Genomic DNA, 20,975 nt, shown 5'->3' on the forward strand with positions numbered 1-20,975 from the left:
GAAGAGGGCTGCCAGCACTCAGGACGCTCGGAGGGATTCGGCCCGGCCGTCCGAAGACGACATCGCTGACTGAAGATCGGAGACGAGTCGGCACGTGACAGGTATGTATAGCACACCACACTTCCGGGTACACAGGCGGGGGTGGTGGGACACAGGGAAGGGGGCCATTCACAGACATAACATACATTACAAAGTTGTATAACTTTGTAATGTGTGTTATTCTATGAATAATTGTTTACCGCCGCACTACCCCTTTAATATGTTAAATGACTGCAGCTCTGTCTACACACAGATGTTTAGGAGCCTGAAACCATGACAGGTTGCGCTTTAAACCTGAGCACACTAAATATTTTAATCTATGTTGCTCACATAGAGTCTTTACAAGATCTGTAAAAAAATAAAAAAAAGAATATTGATATGGCTCATGATAGGATGTTGAATGTCGCATGAATGTTCCACTTAAACTACAAAGCAATAAAATACACAAAATCTATTTTCTTTGAGCCCATTTATTGCACATACATGAAGGATATTTAGCACCTGCCAGCTGCATGCAAGCCTTGCCTTAAAGAGATATTCTCACTCCCTTTAAGATGGGTGCCTTTTTCAGCATTACACTGTCTACCAATGATTTAAAACATTTTTTTTTAACTAAAGGAGGAGCAGGACACCTTTGTTAAAAGGTATTTTTGGCACATACAGCAGACATTGTAACTGCTGGTGTCGAAAATGGCACCTACCCAAAGGGGGGTGACAGTATCACTTTAAAAGATTCAAAGATTATTCATAAACTCCTATGAATAGCAAGAAAGTGTCTATACAAGCTTTCTACAGAATACTAAATGAATGAAACAAGAACTATGTCCTTATAAGTTAACAATGCCACCATCTAGAAGAGCTACATCTACTTCTCTATTTAACTCTACCACAATGTGGTAATAAAGAAATACCTAGTGTCTGCACAGCCACTGGTGATGTGGCTGCTTCATTCATTCATTGGTTCTGAAGGGTTACCACCAGGAGTCAGAGCTCCAACAATCAGTGTCCCCACGAAAATCCCAGCAACATGTCAAAAAATGGGCAACGGGCAATTATTTTGAAGGGACAATAACTTAAATGCACAGAAGTATATTACTTTAAGACTCTGATTCTGTCCATTTTAGTGACAACTATGGCATCTTTACATTCCTGCTAGTCCTAGCCACATAAAATGGTTTGCCTTTTGTTACTTTTTTACTTGCTTGTGCAGCCGGCTATACAAATACAGATGTACAATTATACTAACACACCTTTAATTTGCTTCATCTGTTGCCTAAAATTCTGCAACAAACATTACTGATCAGCTGTGAGCTAGGATACAGGACCCTGTGACAGAACAGATGATCTGCCATTTACAGGACCCTTGATGTACACCAGGCAGAAAACAGCAGGTCACAGCAGATAAATAACACTGCGCAGAGCAATAAGCAACAATGCTGCTGGTACTTTACACAGACGTTTTTGCTGGATAATTCTGTTCCTCAAGTAGTAGGCAAAGGTCAGCATTTCATCTGGAGGTAGGATGAAAGCAGTAATTCTGGAGGGCAGAACTCTCTGTTCCTGTTTACCACACGCATTTGACGTTTCCCTTCAAAGTTGGAACCTAAGAGGCAAAAAGAACTACCTGGTTATTTCATCGACATTACATTCACAAGTTGCCGAGCATTTTAAGTGTCCCGGTCATTTAGGAAAAAACAAACATATTTTTGACATGTCAAGGTTAGAGTCCTGGGACATTGCTAGAAACATGGAAGATTGTTGGCAGAAAAAAAGACCAGGAAGAAGTAGTAGGCTCTCTAGAAGAGGGTGAAATAATCTATACAAGATGGTATAGAATGTATACTTGAATAAATCTAAATTGTGATGATATAGACCATGTATATAAAAAAGATCTAGGTAATCATTAAACATTTAATATAACACAAAAAGTGCATAAACTGGTTAATCAGTGTCTATGAATACACTTCTATAAGAGACATAAATTTATAAGAATCAAATCAAGATAGTTCAATACCACAATAATCGAATGCAGCTAAAATATACTTGATATATCAAAAATCTAACAATATTTGATGAAATATAAAAAATATAAATGAAATGGATTTAATATAGATGAAAATATTGATTAACCCCTTCGTGCTGCAGCTAGTTTGGGCCTTAATGACCAGGCTAATTTTTCAAAATCTGACTTGTCTCACTTTATGCGCTTATAGCTCAGTGATGCTTTAACGTATGCTAGCGATTCTGAGATTGTTTTTTCGTGACATATGGCACTTTATGTTAGTGGCAAAATTTGGTCACTACTTTGTGTGTTTTTTGTGAAAAACATAAAAATATCATGAAAAATTTAAAAAATTTACACTTTATGAACTTTGAAATTCTCTGCTTCTAAAAAAAAAGAAAGTCGTAGCACATAAATTAGTTACTAAGTCACATTACCAATATGTCTTCTTTATTCTGGCATAATTTGGTAAACATATTTTACTTTTTTAGGGTGTTATGGGGCTTAGAAATTTATCAGCAAATTATCACATTTTCGTGAAACTGATTTTTTTAGGGACCAGTTCTTTTTTTAAATGGATTTAGAAGTCTGGTATCCTGAAAACCCCCATAAGTGACCCCATTTTGGAAACTACACACCTTAAAGAATTAATCTAGGGGTATAATGAGCATTTTAACCCTACAGGGGCTGGAGGAAAGTATTCACAATTAGGCAGTAAAAAAATGGAAAATTTAAATTTTCCAATAATATATACGTTTAGATTAAAGTTTCTCATTTTCAAAAGGAATATGAGACAAAAGCACCCCAAAATTTGTAATGCAGGTTCTCTTGAGTACAACGGTACCCCATATGTGGGCGTAAACCACTGTATGGGCACACAGGAAGGGAGCGCCAATTAGCTTTTCCAATGCAAATTTTGCTGAAGAAGTTTCTGAGCGCCATTTTGGAAAGTACACCCCTCAAAGAATTCATCTTGGTGTGTGGTGACCATTTTGACCCCACAGGTATTACAGGAAAGTATTCAAAAGAAGACAGTAAAAATGAAAAACTCGAATTCTTCCAATAATATGTTCGTTTAGTTTGAAATTTCTCAATTTCACGAGGAACAAGAGGAAAAAAGTACCCCAAAATTTGTAACGCAGGTTCTCCTGAGTACAATGGTACCCCATATGTGGGCATAAACCACTGCATGGGCACACAGGAGGTCTCAGAAGGGAAGGAGCGCCAATTAGCTTTTTCAATGCAGATTTTGCTGCAGAAGTTTCCGAGCGCCAGGTGCGTTTGCAGTGCCCCTGTAGTGCCAGCGGAGTAAAATCTCACCATAAGTCACTCCATTTTGGAAAGTGCACCCCTCAAAGTATTCATCTTGGTGTGTGGTGACCATTTTGACCCCACAGGTATTTGAGGAAAGTATTCAAAAGTAGACAGTAAAAATGAAAAACTCGATTTTCTCCAATAATATGTTCCTTTAGTTTGAAATTTCTCAATTTCTCGAGGAACAGGAGAGAAATGTCACCCCAATATATGTAAAGCAGGTTCTCCTGAGTAGAACGGTACCCCATATGTGGGCATAAACCACTGTATGGGCACACAGCGGGGCTCCGAAGGGAAGGAGCGCCAATTAGCATTTTTAGTGCAGATTTTTCTGAAGAAGTTTCTGAGCGCCAGGTGCGTTTGCAGAGCCCCTGTAGTGTCAGCAGAATAGATTCCCCCCAAAAGTCACCCCATTTTGGAAAGTGCACCCCTCAAAGAATTCATCTTGGGGTGTGGTGACCATTTTTACCCCACAGGTATTAGAGGAAAGTATTCAAAATTGGCCAGTAAAAATGAAAAACTCGAATTTTTCCAATAATATGTTGGTTTAGTTTGAAATTTCTCAATTTGACGAGGAACAGGAGAGAAAACGTACCCCAAAATCTGTAACGCAGGTTCTCCTGAGTACAACGGTACCTCATATGTGGGCATAAACCACTGTATGGGCACACAGCAGGGCTCAGAAGGGAAGGGGCGCCAATTTACAGGAGCAAAACCGCAGCTAGTAATGGTTATTAGAATAGCGCAGTTACTAAAATAAAATAAAAAAAATGACATTACAGGCAACGTGGGGTGGTTACGGGCAACGTGGGGTGGTTACGGGCAACGTGGGGTGGTTACGGGCAATCTGCTGTGCTTACAGACAATCTGGGGTGGTTACGGGCAACGTGGGGTGGTTACGGGCAATCTGCTGTGCTTACAGACAATCTGGGGTGGTTACGGGCAACGTGGGGTGGTTACGGGCAACCTGCAGTGCTTACTGACAATCTGGGGTGGTTACGGATAAACTGAAGTTCTTATAGGCTATCTGGGGTGGATACCTGTAATCTGGCATGGGCACCGCAATCTGGAGGGGGTCATTGGCAATTTGGGGTGGTCAGAGGCGACGTGGCGTGGTCAGAGGCGACGTGGCGTGGTCAGAGGCGACGTGGCGTGGTCAGAGGCGACGTGGCGTGGTCAGAGGCGACGTGGCGTGGTCAGAGGCGACGTGGCGTGGTCAGAGGCGACGTGGCGTGGGCAGAGGCGACGTGGCGTGGGCAGAGGCGACGTGGCGTGGGCAGAGGCGACGTGGCGTGGGCAGAGGCGACGTGGCGTGGGCAGAGGCGACGTGGCGTGGGCAGAGGCGACGTGGCGTGGGCAGAGGCGACGTGGCGTGGGCAGAGGCGACGTGGCGTGGGCAGAGGCGACGTGGCGTGGGCAGAGGCAACGTGGCGTGGGCAGAGGCAACGTGGCGTGGGCAGAGGCAACGTGGCGTGGGCAGAGGCAACGTGGCGTGGGCAGAGGCAACGTGGCGTGGGCAGAGGCAACGTGCGGTGGTTACGGCCAACGTGCGGTGGTTACGGCCAACGTGCGGTGGTTACGGCCAACGTGCGGTGGTTACGGCCAACGTGCGGTGGTTACGGCCAACGTGCGGTGGTTACGGCCAACGTGCGGTGGTTACGGCCAACGTGCGGTGGTTACGGCCAACGTGCGGTGGTTACGGCCAACGTGCGGTGGTTACGGCCAACGTGCGGTGGTTACGGCCAACGTGCGGTGGTTACGGCCAACGTGCGGTGGTTACGGCCAATCTGGGGAGGGGTTAGGGGTAATTTGGGAGTAAACTGCAATTATTACTATAATAAAAAGTGTGTGTTTTATTTCATTGTATGTTTGTCACTTTTTGTACTTTACACATTCATTTTCACTGTATTACTATGATTACTGTGATATTTTCTATCACAGTAATCATAGTTCAGTGACAGAGACCAAATTGGTCTCTGTCACTTTAAATTTTCAGAGTTGGCTGGTTGTGAAGCGCATGCGCACTTCATAACCAGTCAGGACGTCGAGGAGGAAGGAGCTCCAGGAGCAGGTGAGTATATGGGAAAGGGGGGGGTGACTGGGGGACGGGGGTGACAGGGGGGGGTGGGGGTCGACTTGGGGGGTGGGGGCACATCCCTTTTTATCCCCTGTCACCAATCATTCATGGTGACAGGGGATAAAAAGTGCCAGGAGCACATGGTACAAGCGATCAGCGGTATATACCGCTGATCGCTTGTACCGGGACCCAACAGGGGGGTCCCCGATGACTGCCCCATGCTCTCCGCTACCTCCGGTGGCGGAGAGCATGGGGCTTTCATACATTTGAACTTTTCCATCGCTGTGAACAGACATTAGTCGGTTCACAGTGATGGCGGCGGCCATCTTGGAAATGATGGCCGCCGGGGGAGGGGGGGTTAGTGATCGCCCTACTAGGGGGGGCTGATCTGAGGTCTGGGGGACACTTATTTCATCTCCCCCCGCCGTAGATTCACGGCGGGGGGGAGATGAAAGGCGGCGGCAGCACCGGTAATCTCCTTTACCGACAGCCGCCGCTATAACGTTAATAGCGGCGATCATCGGTAAGGGGGGGGGGGCGGGACGGACCCCACACACTGCCCCAACCCCTCAGCTACCTCCGGTAGCCGGGGGGATGGGGTGGGGGCCGTCCCGGCCCCGTAGCCTTATTCTCTGCCATCGCCGTAAAAAGCTGATGGCAGCAGAATAAGGACCCTTAGTGACCGCCGTAAAAAGCCGTATCGGCGGTCACTAAGGGGTTAAAAAGTAAAAATATAAAAATATTAAGTATCAATATGAGCCCAGTGGTATCTGACTGCGCCGGGCCCAGCGCAGTCAATCCACATGAATGGATAAACAAGTGATCCCGAATCCCTGTGCCGAGTACTAGTTCCTGTCGGCAGTATATCGTTATCGTAATCTCCGCTGTGAAATGATAGATATAGTCTATCTTGCGAATCCTATGTATTTTATAGGTTGTTGCAATACAGATATCTCAAAAAGGCTCCGTAATGATAGATTGCTGTGATACGGGCCGTAGTCTTTATAATCGACAAATGTCTTTTAGATATAACTGTTATTTGTAAACATATAGGATAAATTGGAACAATGGTGGTGGCATAATCCACCCCTCACCCTTCTGAAGACGGCTCTCGCGGACCGATGCGGTGCTGTCGTAGTGACCGGACCATAGATGGATTTGGTCTCCCTGGGGTCTATGTTCCCGTGCTCTGAGTTAGCCAGTGGTTAGTTTGACCACTTGGTACATCCAGTCTGCCCTTTTAGTATTTCCTTTCTTATTATCTTAGGATAGATATATGTTTTTCCCAGGCCTGTTAAACCCCCCTTCCAAGACCCAGCCTAAAATAACCCATATGACCAATAACCAATTTTCATTTTTAGGTTTTCGTTTTTTCCTTCTTGCTTTCTAAGAGCTCTAGCACTTAAATTTTTCTATCTACAGGGCCATGTGGGGGCTTGTTTTTTTCAGAAACAGGTTTACTTTGTAATGGCGCCTTTTATTCTACCACAACATGCATGATGAAACCCCAAAAATATCGTTTATGAAAATATAATTTGGTTAAATTGGGAAAAAACTAACTCGCCCAGTTCCAAATCGGAAAAGCTCAGCAAAAATTGTTCTTCCAAGGACAGAGATTTTTCTGTGAAACTGGCCGACCAAATAAAATGTTAGCAGAGGTAATAAAAGCACAAGAGGAAAGGAAGGGGATCTACGCAATTAAAGATGAGTATGAGCAAATGAGTAATGAACAGTCAGGGATTGAGCAAGTATTTGTAAGTTACTACGAAAAGTTGTACAGCTCGGAAAATATAAGCCTAAGTGATAATATACAAAGCTATATGGATTCAATTGAAATGCCAAAGCTGACAGACTTAGATAATTGTCTTCTTGAGCATAAGATAAAGAGTGAAGAACTTAAACAAGCTATACTAGGCTCAAAAAAAAATTCGGCCCCAGGACCAGATGGCATCCCAATAGAATTTGATTGTAAATACTATGAGACTCTTTCACCAATTTTGTTAGACCTTTATAATGAATCCTGTACTCTCGGTTCTCTCCCTTTGTCGATGCAAGAGGCAACTATTGTGGTGTTCTTGAAGAAGGGGAAGGACCCCTTACTTCCTGATTCCTATCGACCAATTTCGCTCTTGAATGCTGATTATAAAATCTTTGCGAAGATAATAGCAACGAGATTGCGAGGCGGGATAGTGGAATTGGTCGGTCGGGATCAGAATGGTTTTATTCCGGGACGATCCACATTCCAAAATATTGAAAGATTATATGCAAATATGCAGGTGGAGGAACAGGGCCCCCGCTCCATCCTGTCCATTGATGCTGTGAAGGCGTTTGACAGGGTGGAGTGGGGATTCCTATGGGGAGTGTTGGTACAATTGGGCTTAGGCCTACAGTTTATAAAATGGGTTAAAATGCTGTATAAAACTCCTACGGCCCGCCTGTCTATAAATGGACAACTAACAAGATCATTTGAGTTGTCAAGGGGCACCCGACAAGGGTGCCCCCTGTCACCACTTTTGTTTGCCCTTTACATTGAACCATTGTCGGTTATAATTAATAGGGATCCAGGCATAACAGGATTTGGGTTAGGGGGAAAGAAGGATAAAATCGTCCTGTATGCTGATGACCTGTTATTATTTATTAGCAATCCTATTGACGGTATTCCTAGAGTAATAAACCTATTTGAAGAGTATGGCAAGATGTCAGGGTTGCAAATAAACTGGCATAAATCAGTTGTTCTGCCCATAGGGATGGATGAAGAACTTCCAGAGCTGGGAATGAGGGTATTAAAAAGAGAAGAGACTTTCCCCTATTTAGGCATAGAGATTGCTTTACAATCAGAAAGATTTATAGAACTTAATTTGAAACCGTTGGTGGCCAAATTAGAGAAAAAGATAAAGATCTGGCAGGGACTCCCTCTATCAATGATGGACAGGATGTCCCTGATTAAAATGGTAGCGCTCCCACAAATAACATATGTTTTGAGGGCATCCCCATGCTGGATACCACGAAAGTGGTTTAAGAAAATTGGAATTCTGTTTAACAGATTAATTTGGAAGGGAAAGAATATTAGGATGCGGTATAAATACTTCACAATGCAACTGGGAGATGGGGGGGCTACAGATGCCGGACATGGAGATTTATTATTACTCATTGCAAATAATGAATATTTGTAGAAATAGAACAACAGGTGTGGGGGTACAAATTATGAAAGAACAGGACGCACAATGTGGTGACCTGGTGGTTTTTTTGGAGGCAAGAAATGCTCTTAAAAATATTAGGAATAAATCCTCTTTTGCACGACAATGGTTTAAGGTGTGGACAGCGGTTAAAAAATTAGGTAAAATACGATGCAGCTCTGCTTATACACCAATTTGGGGGAATGATAAATTAGAAGAGTTGGATAAAATAATTCATAAAGGATTTTGGCAAAAAAGGGGTGTGGTTTTGTTGGCACAGATAGTTGAAAATGGACAAATACGGTCATTTACACAAATGCAAGCACTTCACGAGATACGTGCAACACAATTCATTTATTATAGCCAAATAGCACATGCAATTAGAGATACACCGGATAAAGAGTATTTGCACATACGGGCACATGTAATTATGGATTTAGTTAAAAAGATTAGTGGTGGTAAGAAAGGGGAAATGGGTAAAGTAACAAGAACGTTAGTGGGGGTAAAGATGGACGGGGCACTAATAGGGTTAAGGCAGAGATGGGAGAAAGAGGTAGGTGACATTTTGGAAGAGGAGTGGAGTCACATACTGAAAAATATTAAATTAGCATCAATTAATGCAAATCATAGACTTATACAATATAAAATAGTACACCGATTATATTATTCGCCACTCAGAATACAAAAAATGGGAATTAGGTCACATTCGGAATGCCCCAAATGTAAAAGTAAAGATACAACCAGTCTGCATTTATTGTGGAGTTGCCCTAATATTCAGGATTTTTGGGGGGGGAAGTATTGAATAAAATAGAAAGTAAACTTAGTAATAAAATTAGTAGAGATCCAAAGGTGGTAATTTTAGGAATAACGTTGGGGATAGATATTTATCCCAAGCTGTCGCTTAAATTAATGATGATTGCCAAGGTATTAATACTAAGACTCTGGTTATCCCGAGACTCGCCGCATATAAAAGCCTGGGAGAACTTAGTACAGAAAATCAGTAAATATGAACATCTTAGTTTGTCTGGGAATGTTAAAGGAAGGGAAAGATATGAAAGGATATGGGGAAAATGGAACAAAGAATAAGTAGTGTATGATTCGTTATTACCTTACATTGTATGGTGTGGTGAGATGTGTTTTTTTTTTTTTTTTTCCTTTTCTGCCATGTGTTTCCTCTTGCTCTGGATAAGGGGGGTACGGTGGAGTGGGGGGTGGGGTTGGGGGGGAGGGATAAGAAAAGAATGGGAAGTAAAGAGAAATGTGTTTTGTTTTTTCTTTATAATATTGAAATAGAAATGTACATGTTTTTATGGTGAATTTTTATGTGTAATTTTCTTTTATGTATGTTTTTGGTCACAAAAATAAAGTAAAAAAAAAAAAAATTGGGAAAAAACTTTTGGGGGGTTCCTGTTTCTACGTAAGAGAAACAGATTGCTGAACTCAGGGAGACCAGCCAAACGACAACACTGCCAGCTGCTAGTGAAAGCGCTCAATGCAGTGAAGTCCTAGGTGCATTGCCCCCTGGAAAACATGAATATGCAAAAGAGGAGCCCATGGAGCCTCATTGAAGAGTCTCATCGTAATGCACTATACAGTAAAAGTGACATAATACCAATATTCTCTGGGTCAGCCTGAACACAACCATATGCAGGTTTACACAGATTTTCCAATTTTTTTTTTTTTTTTTTTTTTAATAAGATCCTTTTTTGTTTTTGCAATTAATTCAATAATAAAGTGGCCCTATTGTGACACTTAAAATGGTTTCAGTTTTTAATCTACAGGGCTGTATAGGGTGTCATTTTTTGCGCTATGATCTCTAGTTTTTATTAATACCATATTTGTGTAGCATATTTGTGTAGCAAAAGAATTAGCAATTCTGGCGTTTTTTTCCCTGCTTTCATTTACGTCGTTCATTGTACGGGATGATGATGGTTATATTTTGATAGATCAGACAATTACGCACGCCACGGTATATAATGTGTTTATTTATTTTTATATGTTGTATTTATAAAATAGGATGTGGGGGGGGGGGGGGGTGATTTAATTTTTTTTTTATTGGGGGAGAGGCTTTGATCGGGACCTCTACAGACACACTGTGGGGGTCCCGATCGGTAAGTGACAGTAGCTCCTTCTGTCACTTACACTTAAACGCCACGACTGCGTCGTATAAGGGGTTAATGACAGGCTGCACCGTGATCGGTGCAGCTCCAGAGTGCGCTTCGTAGGACATCAGCGACTCCGGACTTACAGGTACGTCCAGGGTCGTCTGGTGAAAGGTGGTCAGGGAGTACCCGTACGTCCTAGGTTGTCTAGGGGTTAAAGGGGTTATCCAGCGCTACAAAAACATGGCCACTTTCCCCCTACTGTTGTCTCTAGTTTGGGTGGGGTTTTGAAACTCTGTTCCATTAAAGTAAATGGAGCTTAATTGCAAACTGCACCTGAACTGGAGACAACAGTAGGGGGAAAAGTGGCCATGTTTTTGTAGCTCTGGATGACCCCTTTAAATTCTGTTATTGTAGATTTACCAACCACATCTGCTGGAAGTTGGTTCCAAGCATCTACTACTCTTTTAGTAAAGTAACATTTTCTCATGTTGGTTCTAATCTTTTCCCCAACTAACCTCTCACTGTGTCCTCTTGTTCGAGTTAAGTTTTTTTTCTTCTAAACACACTTCCCTTTTAAACTTTATTTAGTCCTTTAATTTGTTCTGATCCTGCATTATTTTACATCTGAAAACATTGAGGAAACATTGTTTGGATCACTTATCTAGTAAAGCCAAATCATTTTCCATATTACTGACCCCTCCAGGAATATCAACCCTATTGCATACTTTGTCATCAGCAAACAGACAAAGCTTACCTACCAAACCTTCTCCTATGTCACTTACAAAGATATTAAAAAGAACAGACACTTGTGGCACATAACTTGTAACCAGTCTCTGCTCAGAAGATACACCATTAATAACAACCCCTTGAAATCTATCCTTCAAATGTAACCACAAATTTACTGAACTATCCAGGGATTAAAGTGACTCTGTACCCACAATCTGACCTCCTCAAACCGCTTGTACTGTCGGATAGCTGCTTTTAAGCCAAGATCTGTCCTGGGGTCCGTTCGGCAGGTGATGCAGTTAATGTAATAAAAAACTACTTTTAAACTAGCAGTCCCATGCCCAATGGCCGTGGCTTACATTGTGTATGCATTAGGCTGGCACCACCTCTCGGTCCCTCCTCCCCACCCTCCTCATCATTAGGAATGCTCCTATTCGTCAGCTGTGTGAGCCCGGCACATGGGCTGAATCGTTAAAGGGGTTGTCCGGCGAAAAAAATTATTCACAGAATAACACACATTACAAAGTTATACAACTTTGTAATGTATGTTATGTCTGTGAATGGCCCCCTTCCCCGTGTCCCACCACCCCCACCCGTGTACCCGGAAGTGTGGTGCGCTATACATTACCTGTCACGTGCCGACCACGGTCTCCGATCCTCAGCAGTGACGTCTTCTTCGGGAGGCCAGCGGATCTTCCCGAGTGCTGGCCGCCCTCTGCAGCGTCATCCGAAGCTCAGCCGCGATTGGCTGAGCATAACTGTGCTCAGCCAATCGCGGCTGAGCAGCTGATGACGTGGCCGCGTCATCAGCCGCTCAGCCGCGATTGGCTGAGCATAACTGTGCTCAGCCAATCGCGGCTGAGCGGCTGATGACGCGGCCACGTCATCAGCTGCTCAGCCGCGATTGGCTGAGCACAGTTATGCTCAGCCAATCGCGGCTGAGCTTCGGATGACGCTGCAGAGGGCGGCCGGCACTCGGGAAGATCCGCCGAACTTACGAAGAAGACGTCACTGCTGACGATCGGAGACCGTGGACGACACGACATGCGGTGAGTATAATGCACCACACTTCCGGGTCTAGCGTGGGTGGGGGGAAACACGGGGAAGGGGGCCATTCACAGACATAACATACATTACAAAGTTGTATAACTTTTTAATGTGTGTTATTCTGTGAATAATTTTTTTCGCCGGACAACCCCTTTAAGCAGATGTGTAGTGTTCACTGCAGAGGAATAGGAAAAATGGTGAAGAGGGCAGAGAGGAGGGACGGAGAGGTTGTGCTAGCCTAATGTATACACAAACTAAGCCACGGCCAAAGGGCACGGGGCTGCCAGTTTAAAAGTTTTTTTAATGACAATAACTGCATCACCTGCCGAACGGACCCCAGGACAGATCTTGGATTAAAAGCAGCTATCTGCAGGTACAAGTGGTTTGGGGAGGTCAGATTGTGGGTACAGAGTCGCTTTAAGTCCAATTTTCTGTTACTTCTCTAACAGCTCTTCTGAACTTCAGACTGTTTCTGGAATAAAGTGGCCATGTTTTTCTAATGCTGGACAACACTTTTTACATTCAAGTCACCAAGATGCCTTCTCTCCTTATAATCACTACTTCTGCCCCTGACATCTTGCTACCACTAAGTGCCCCATCTAAAACAACTTCCCCATTGGGAATCACCTGAGCAGCCATGTCTCCATCAGCAACATCCCTATCTAGATCAGCAAGAACACTAAAACCATTACGCTCAGAAAGGCCAAATGTATTATGCTATTGCTTTACCACATGCAATCTCCCTGAACCAACAGTTGTCCAAACCGCTCTTTTTCTCTAAAGTCTTAAAGGGGTAGTCCACCCAAAAAAAATTTCTTTCAAATCAACTGCTGCCATGAAGTGACAGAGATTTGTAATTTACTTCTATTAAAAAATATCAAGCCTTCCAGTACTTATCAGCTGCTGTATGCCCAACAGGAAGTTGTATTATTTCCAGTCTGGAGAGCAGGAGGGGTTTTCTATGGGGATTTGCTCCTGCTTTGGACAGTTCCTGACATGGACAGAGGAGGCAACAGAGAGCACTGGGTCAGACAGGAAAGAAAACACTACTTCCTGCTGGACATACAGCAGCTAATAAGTACTGGAAGACTTAAGATTTTTTAATAGAAGTGAATTACAAATCTCTGGCACTTTATGGCACCAGTTGATTTGAAAGAAAATTTTTTTGGGTGGACTACCCCTTTAAAGGAAGTAATGGCTGGTAACAGGGCTGCTCAGCAACACTTGGTTGGGATAGTCTCATCAAATCAGATTGAAGTGTATAGATTAAGGACTGCAGCCTTGAAATTTTACAACGTAAACTAGACATCTGGCATGCAAACTGGACAGACCCCCAAGTCCCAAAGGGTGCTACGGAAAACAGCAGCCAAACAAGTATTAGGGTATGTGCACACTACGGAATCCACCCGGCAGTGGAACCACTTTTGATAGGAACTAACCACTATACCTGTCATTACAGATACAGTATTCTGACCAGTTATCTAGCCAACCTAATTTGGCTTGTGTCAGTGATGTTCACATAATTTCCGGCTTCTAATACAGTAACCTAGAAACTTACTGTTTACTTGGCTCCTAATATATCACACCGATTGACAGGCACAAGTGTAAGGAGATAGTATTATTTAGTAGGCTTGTCAGTGGATTTACGTAATGACTGATTGGTATATAAAACAGATAATTATATAATAGAAATTCCATAACCGCATTCAAGAATTTCCCCAATCACTATACCAAAGCAAATCCAAAAATTTCTTACTGGCAGAGACCAGATCCAGGTACTGACACACAGCATGCAGCAGGAGGCGCTGGTAACTGTGAAAGAAGCAGAGGAGAAACATAAGACTGAAATACTGCACATTGCGTATAAAATGTCAAATGCACATGGTCATGTCAAGGCATGAAAATTACAGTACAAAAATCTTCATCAAGCAAATTATGCGAAACAGACTTCTTTTGTGGACCTGGAGTATTATTTCTAGTAACTTACTAGGAGACTGAACACAAATTCTAAAATCTAAACGCAAAAATATTAAAAATAATTGAGGAACTATGAATAGGGGGAGATTTATCAAGCAGTCTTACAGCAAGAATGTTCTATGTTGCACATAGCAACCAATCACAGCTCATTTTATTGGGGCTCATGAATATTTGTAAGCTGAGTCGTGACTGGTTGCTATGGGCAACACAGAACATTTTTACTGTATGATGGCTTGAGAAGTCTCCTCCACACATACTGATACAGCGTTGAAATCTATAATAGCTGACATAGCGTCTGGCTAAGAATACTTCTTACCCCAGGGATGGGGAACCTTCAGCCCTCCAGCTAAAGCTTTGGCTGTCCAGGCATGATGGGAATCATAGTTTTCCAACAGCTGGAGAGCCAAAGGTTACCCATCCCCACCTTACTCCATGCTCAGTTAGGTAAAAAGGACTTCATTTTTACAGGGTCCTCTTTAAATAAGTAATTCCATTAAGAGAAAAGAGGAGACATGGCCGCACATTTATTATGAATATCAGTAGTTACAATTTGATTGAAAGTGTAGAAGCCCACACATCACTTCAAGTGGGTTGGGTCTCTAACCTGTTTTTTTTTTTTTTTGCCTTGCCTTTTTCATTAGAAATTCTATATAGGGTATGTACCTAGCTCTCTTCATTCTTTTGGCTGAGAGCACATTTAATCTGCAGGTGAGCTATTCAATTTGCCTCTGTGTGGTGTGGCGCTGTGCAGCGACCATTGTGGCTGCAGTGCAGTGTCTGTTGGGTGGTGGGGTCCAGAAGGCTAGGTCTGACAGCAGTGGGGTGGCTGGACTACGGGTCGCTCCCCTCCTCGGGCACTGTTGGTGTGGCACTGCACGATTTAGGTTGGGGACCCACAGGAATCAGGAACCTTGAAGCTGTGTGGGAGCTTATACACTTTGATAAATTTTAAACCAACTCCTGATGTTAGTATTGATTGTGCTGAGAAGCAGAGGATCAGTGATAGCCACTTGGATGTGTGGCCTTGTCTGTTTTTTTCTATCCATGGAATCTCTTTAAATAAATGATTATCCACAAATGTCAGACGAAAGCATGTATGTTTCTCATAGATATAGTCATCCACTGTTGTTTCTACATCAGAATATCATACATTGTGTAAGTAAAAGACTATATTTGTCTTTAAATCTGTAAAACACAAGGATTTTGGAACAAATACTATTGATTCCAAAAACAGCAAAAATAATGTAAAAACATCATAATGTTTGCAAACATAGGTTTCCCTCCTAACCCCCCCCCATGTGCCCGCTTTGTTTTCATAACCTAGACATGTTGGTTATAACCCTCTTAGGCAGGACACTCATGCTCAAATCAACTGCAGTAATTAAAGGCAGTTGGTCTCCACTGACCCTGTAAGCAGGGGGGTTTGCGGGAAAGTGTGTGCTCTATTGGGGGCCAGTTCACACTGAGCAAGATCGTCGGAATTCCGTGGCGGAAATCCCGCAGTGCTCAGTGCGCTGCAGTAAGTGAATGGAGAGGGCGTGCGCTTGTCCGCTCCCTCTCCTCTCAAAGAAGTAACATGTTAGTTCTTTGAGCGGAGAGCAGTGGCAGCGGACGAGTGCGCGCCCTCTCCATTCACTTACAGCAGCACACTGAGCACGGCGTGATTCCGACGATCTTGCTTAGTGTGAACTGGCCCTTGCATGGCAACAGAAGGTTCACAGTTTAGAGAGGATTCATGGGGAGAAAATGTACAGGGATGTAAGTTACCTAAAGTGAGACTGTCATCCCCTCTCTGTATGGGGACTTCTCTACACAGCTGTGAAGCCTAAGCAGTTTTCATACGTTATTTTGTAATAGATTTCTTGATTTGATGCTTGGTCCAGTGAAAAATGCTTTTTATCATGAATTGTGTCGCCCCTCCATGAAGTCATTGGCAACTAGGCCCCGCCCTCTCAGCGACCACTGGAATAGGCTGGCCTAGAGAGGTCTAGGCACCACCCCCTCTTAGTTGTCCCTTTCCAATGGCCGCTGAGGGACGGGGCCTAGACATCAATGATGTAACAGAGGGGCGAGTGAATGTGAAAATGTCATATAGACAGTGCATATGCTGTTTTAAGATTCTTCAGTGAAAAATGAAATCCCTGTATAAGTTACTGGGTGCATTTACATTTATATAGGGCATGGCTCTTATGTTGGCAGAGGGCAAGGCAATGTGGTCAGACAGTCTGAAACTGAGTGATAAGCTGTTGAATTGTTCTTACATTAGTGTAAATGTACTTTATAATTACATAGCTGCTAAATGTACTTATGCTGAAAAAACAGGCTGCAGAAAGTGCTTACAGAGGGGCCAGGGCTAGAGTTAGAACATAAATCTTGGCACTGGGAGTTCTATAAATGTACTTATGTAATATGGGAACCTGTAGTGTTCAGTTACCCTAAATAACTACTATGAGCTAAATCACTGCTGACATCTGGCAACTCTCAACAACGAGCAGTGCATTGGGGATTAAAGGCATTGACTTCCTCTAGTACTTTTAAGACACAAAATGTATGTAAATTTCTGTTTACATTTATGAAGAAAAAAAGGACAATTAAATTACACATTTATTCTATAAAAAATAGAGTAGGTTCAAAGAAACTATCATTACTGTATCAGTGGAATATGTGAGAAATGTTTTGAAAACAACAAAGCTCAAGGTACATGTTGGAAAAGTATGGAAAAAGTATGTAATATCCTTTGTATGCAATAAACACCCTGGAGCTCATTTTAATTGGTCTGATAAATGTAAGAGCTTAAAGTGTCACTGTTATAACTTTCAAAATGTAAATCAACAGTAGATGTGAAATAAAGCAAGTTTGCAATTTACATTCATTTTTTTTTTTTATCATGCTGTAAAACAAAGCAGAACTTACCAGAAATCCAGCTCCAGTCTCCTGAAGGCAGATTTTCTGACTTGTGCCGGTTGAAAAAAAAAAAAAAAAAAAAAAAAAAGACTCAACACAGAAATTCCAACCAGTACAGAGAGTCACGGCTCAATGTGTCCATCAATCACATGACTGCCTTCTCTCTGTGGGCGCTCAGATGGCCTGGGATACACAGGATTTCCTGTTTTCTGACTGTATCCTGTCAGGAAACAGGAAGTGCTGTTTTCCATGAAAACTAAAAAAAAAAAAAAAATGTATATGTGTAATATTAAATAATAAATCATTATTTAAAATATTAAATATTTAATATGTAATATTAAATGTATATTGCAAACTTGCTTTATATCACATCTATTGTCGATTTAGATTTTGAAAGTTATAACGACAGTGACACTTTACGGCAATAAACACATCTCTTGATGTCCATGAATGCCTTAGTGAAACTAACAAGGAAAGACTGATGGGACAAATGTGGTACCTGTTTTCCATCATGGCAATATATACTGATTCAGGGCTGACTGAGAAAAATGAGAGCATCTCCTCTTCCAAGTCCTCCAATGTACCCTGTTTAAAAAAAAATATTCAGCCAGAACAAAAAATAAATTTCATTGTTTAGGTTACATAAACTCTTGTACTTGTCATTACAAACAACTTTGCGTATTCTAACGTCGATATTGAGGCATCAATATCTAGCATATTTGTACTTTAATTATTTTGAGCTCCACTGCCTGTTGTCAATGAATGTACATCAATAAGTATAGCAATTTAGATGTTCACCGGGAAGTGAGGAAGATTCAAAGCTCTGCTCCCATGCCAGCAATACACGTCAGGAGAGACAGACAGAGCGGTGCATTATGTAGTCTCCTGAACTAACCCTATATACTTTGTGTATATTATTTCATTTTTACAGTATAAATGTGTTCTTGGGGTAGCTTCACACATACACAAAACCCTCTGCTCTCCTGTGAGTTTACATACTCGCAGCAAGGTAAAGCAGGGTCTGGGCTTTTCATATGGATTTTTCATTCCGCTGTGAGAATGTAAACCCAAATCAAATGACAGTACAAGGAATCACAGTGGATTTCGCAGCGTAAAATTTACTGCAATCCAGTAAGTGTGAACCCATCCTTATACTGAGCTTCTTTGTATGTTTTTTTTTAATGCAATTTTGCTGTGAACTTGGCATTTAGAATTTTGTGCTGTCAAAATTTACGAAAAATTATTTTCATGATTGCCACAAATTTTTTTAAACTTGCACAATGTTTCACAGCAAATATGCTGTCCAAAATTATGCTATTAGTGCAATTTCCAAAAATTTTTCTAAAATTTAGCATTTCTTTTTTACCACAAATTTGTGGTAAAAAGTGGCGCTATTTTAGCGATATTTGCATTAATCATGGCAAAATTCTGTAATGTTTGACTGGGAATTTACGGTTAAAATTGAAAAAATTCAGGGACCTTGCAATTTAAGATAAATTTGTGCCAATTGCGAGAACACTGCAAATTTGCAGTTAAAAGTTGTGCAATTTTAGCAAGAATTTAGCCAAATTACCTAATTTTTACCCCGATTTTGGCAAATTTGTGGCAAACCTGTATAAAAAAACACCAAAAAAAAAACACCAAAAAAAGCTATTTTTCAATATAAGCATACAGTTATGTATACAGTAAGAATAAAGTGAGATTATAGCTTTCACAATCATATACACAAAATATATAGGATTAGTTCAAGTGAATTATAAATATGCTAGATACTGATGCCTGTCGGAATAAGGAAAGTTGTTTTCCATGACAGTCCCCGTTTAAAGTGGTTATCCATGATTAAGAAGACATAGCTGCTTTCTTATAAAAGCAGTGTCACCCTTATCCTCAGGTTGTTAGTGTTGCAATCCGGCACATCCTTTTTAATGAAACAAAGTTGCAATTAGAGATGATCGAACAGCGCTGATGTTCAGGTTCGGACAAACTCGAACCATCCGTATTTAACTCCCACAGTCTTCCCGTTCCATGGGGAAGGTGGAGACAGCCCGAGTCCCGTCTGGAAAACAGGAATACAACCTATGGCCCAGGCTGTATTCCTGTTTTCCAGGCTGGACTCAGGCTGTCTCCACCTTCCCCTTGGAATGGGAAGACTGTGGGAGTCAAATACAGATGGTTCGAGTTCATACAAACCTGAACATAAGTGCTGTTCGATAATTTCTAGTTGCAATACCACACAAACACAAAAAGGACCAGTGTGGTGCTGTTTCCAAAAGAGAGAAGCTATGTTTTTCTAGTCCTGGATATAGCCAGCCATACATAGGATAATGCGCTTCAGAGGTAAATGTGGTGCAAGCCGCATAGGCCAGTTTTTTCTGGTGCCAATCAAGCATTTGCAATAATAAGTCTGCCCTTTGTTTTTACAGGGTTCACTGTGTGGTAAAAAGAGGATTTTTTACTCACTGTAAAATCCTTTTCTCATAGTCTTCATTGGGGGACACAGACACCATGGGTTATAGGCTGCTGACACTAAGAAAAAACAAAACAGAAGTCTGCTCCTTCCAGCAGGCTATACCCGCCCACTGGCACCAAGCTAATTTAATTTGTGAAGAAGCAGAAACTTGTAACAAAACAGTCCCACATCAGAAAAATAACCTGAAACTGCAGGACCACCTGAACTGGAAATGAAAGGGGTGGGTGTTGTGTCCCCCAATGAAGACTATGTGATGTGAAAAGGATTTTACGGTGAGTAAAACATCCCCTTTTCTCATGCATCTTATTGGGGGACACAGACACCATGGGACATCCAAAAGCAGTCCCTTGGGTGGGAAAGAACCAGAGAGAAGAGAATAGACTGAGGAAGCCACCGCTGTCTGCAAGACCTTCAGACCCAGGCTCACATCGGCCGACGCAAAGGTGTCCACATGATAGAACCGGGAAAACATGGAGGAAAGTCCACGTAGCGGCCTTGCACACCTGTAGGGCCAAAGCCCCGTGACGAATCGCCCAGGAGGCACCCACAGAACTAATAGAATGGGAGATTTATCAAACATGGTGTAAAGTGAAACTGGATCAGTTGCCCCTAGCAACCAATCAGATTCCACCTTTCAATTCCCAAAGCGTCTGTGAGGAATGAAAGGTGGAATCTGATTGGTTGCTCGGGGCAACTGAGCCAGTTTCACTTTACACCATGTTTAATAAATCTCCCCCCTTGCCCTTACTGCGGTAGACCTGCGAGATGGCGAGGTGCACCCAGCGAGCAAGCGTCACCTTGGACACCGCCAGCCCCTTCGGGGACCATCCGGAATAAGAAAAAGAGAATCTGACCGACAAAGAGGGTTCCGTATGGCCCGGATACTCGCAGGAAGAGCAGGAGGCCAGAGCGCGCACCACAGAAGGAGCCGGGACCGGAAACCAGATGTGCGACCAGGGCGGGAGAAAAATGCGGGAGGAAGGAGAAGACCACGCGGGAGGACGTAAGGCATGTGCGGCGGAAATGGGCAGGCCACTGGAGGCCGGCCGGAGGCGGAAGTAGGCCAGGCCTGGGAGAACGGCCCGATGCGGAAGTCACAGCTCGCCCGGCGTATGTCGCGTGCTGTGAAGTCACTGAC

At 42.6% G+C, this 20,975-nt stretch overlaps 1 protein-coding gene across 3 annotated transcripts in view; it reads right to left on the minus strand.

Annotated features, from left to right (window-relative positions):
- Positions 1 to 491: 491 nt before the first annotated feature.
- R3HDM4 (R3H domain containing 4) overlaps positions 492 to 20,975 on the minus strand; it is a 39,471-nt gene continuing 18,987 nt past the window's right edge. For 2 of the 3 annotated variants that reach the window (XM_069962392.1, XM_069962393.1), the window contains 3 exons: positions 17,867 to 17,952; positions 14,243 to 14,298; positions 492 to 1,642 (listed from right to left, as the gene is read on the minus strand). In XM_069962392.1, coding sequence (XP_069818493.1) covers positions 1,539 to 1,642; positions 14,243 to 14,298; positions 17,867 to 17,952 — 246 coding nt within the window. In that variant the 3' untranslated portion in view covers positions 492 to 1,538. Of the gene's footprint in view, positions 1,643 to 11,228; positions 11,338 to 14,242; positions 14,299 to 17,866; positions 17,953 to 20,975 lie in introns of all 3 variants that reach the window. The other variant, XR_011362168.1, reaches the window with a different exon arrangement.

Source organism: Dendropsophus ebraccatus, chromosome 3, assembly GCF_027789765.1.
Source record: "Dendropsophus ebraccatus isolate aDenEbr1 chromosome 3, aDenEbr1.pat, whole genome shotgun sequence".
NCBI classification, from domain to species: Eukaryota; Metazoa; Chordata; class Amphibia; order Anura; family Hylidae; genus Dendropsophus; species Dendropsophus ebraccatus.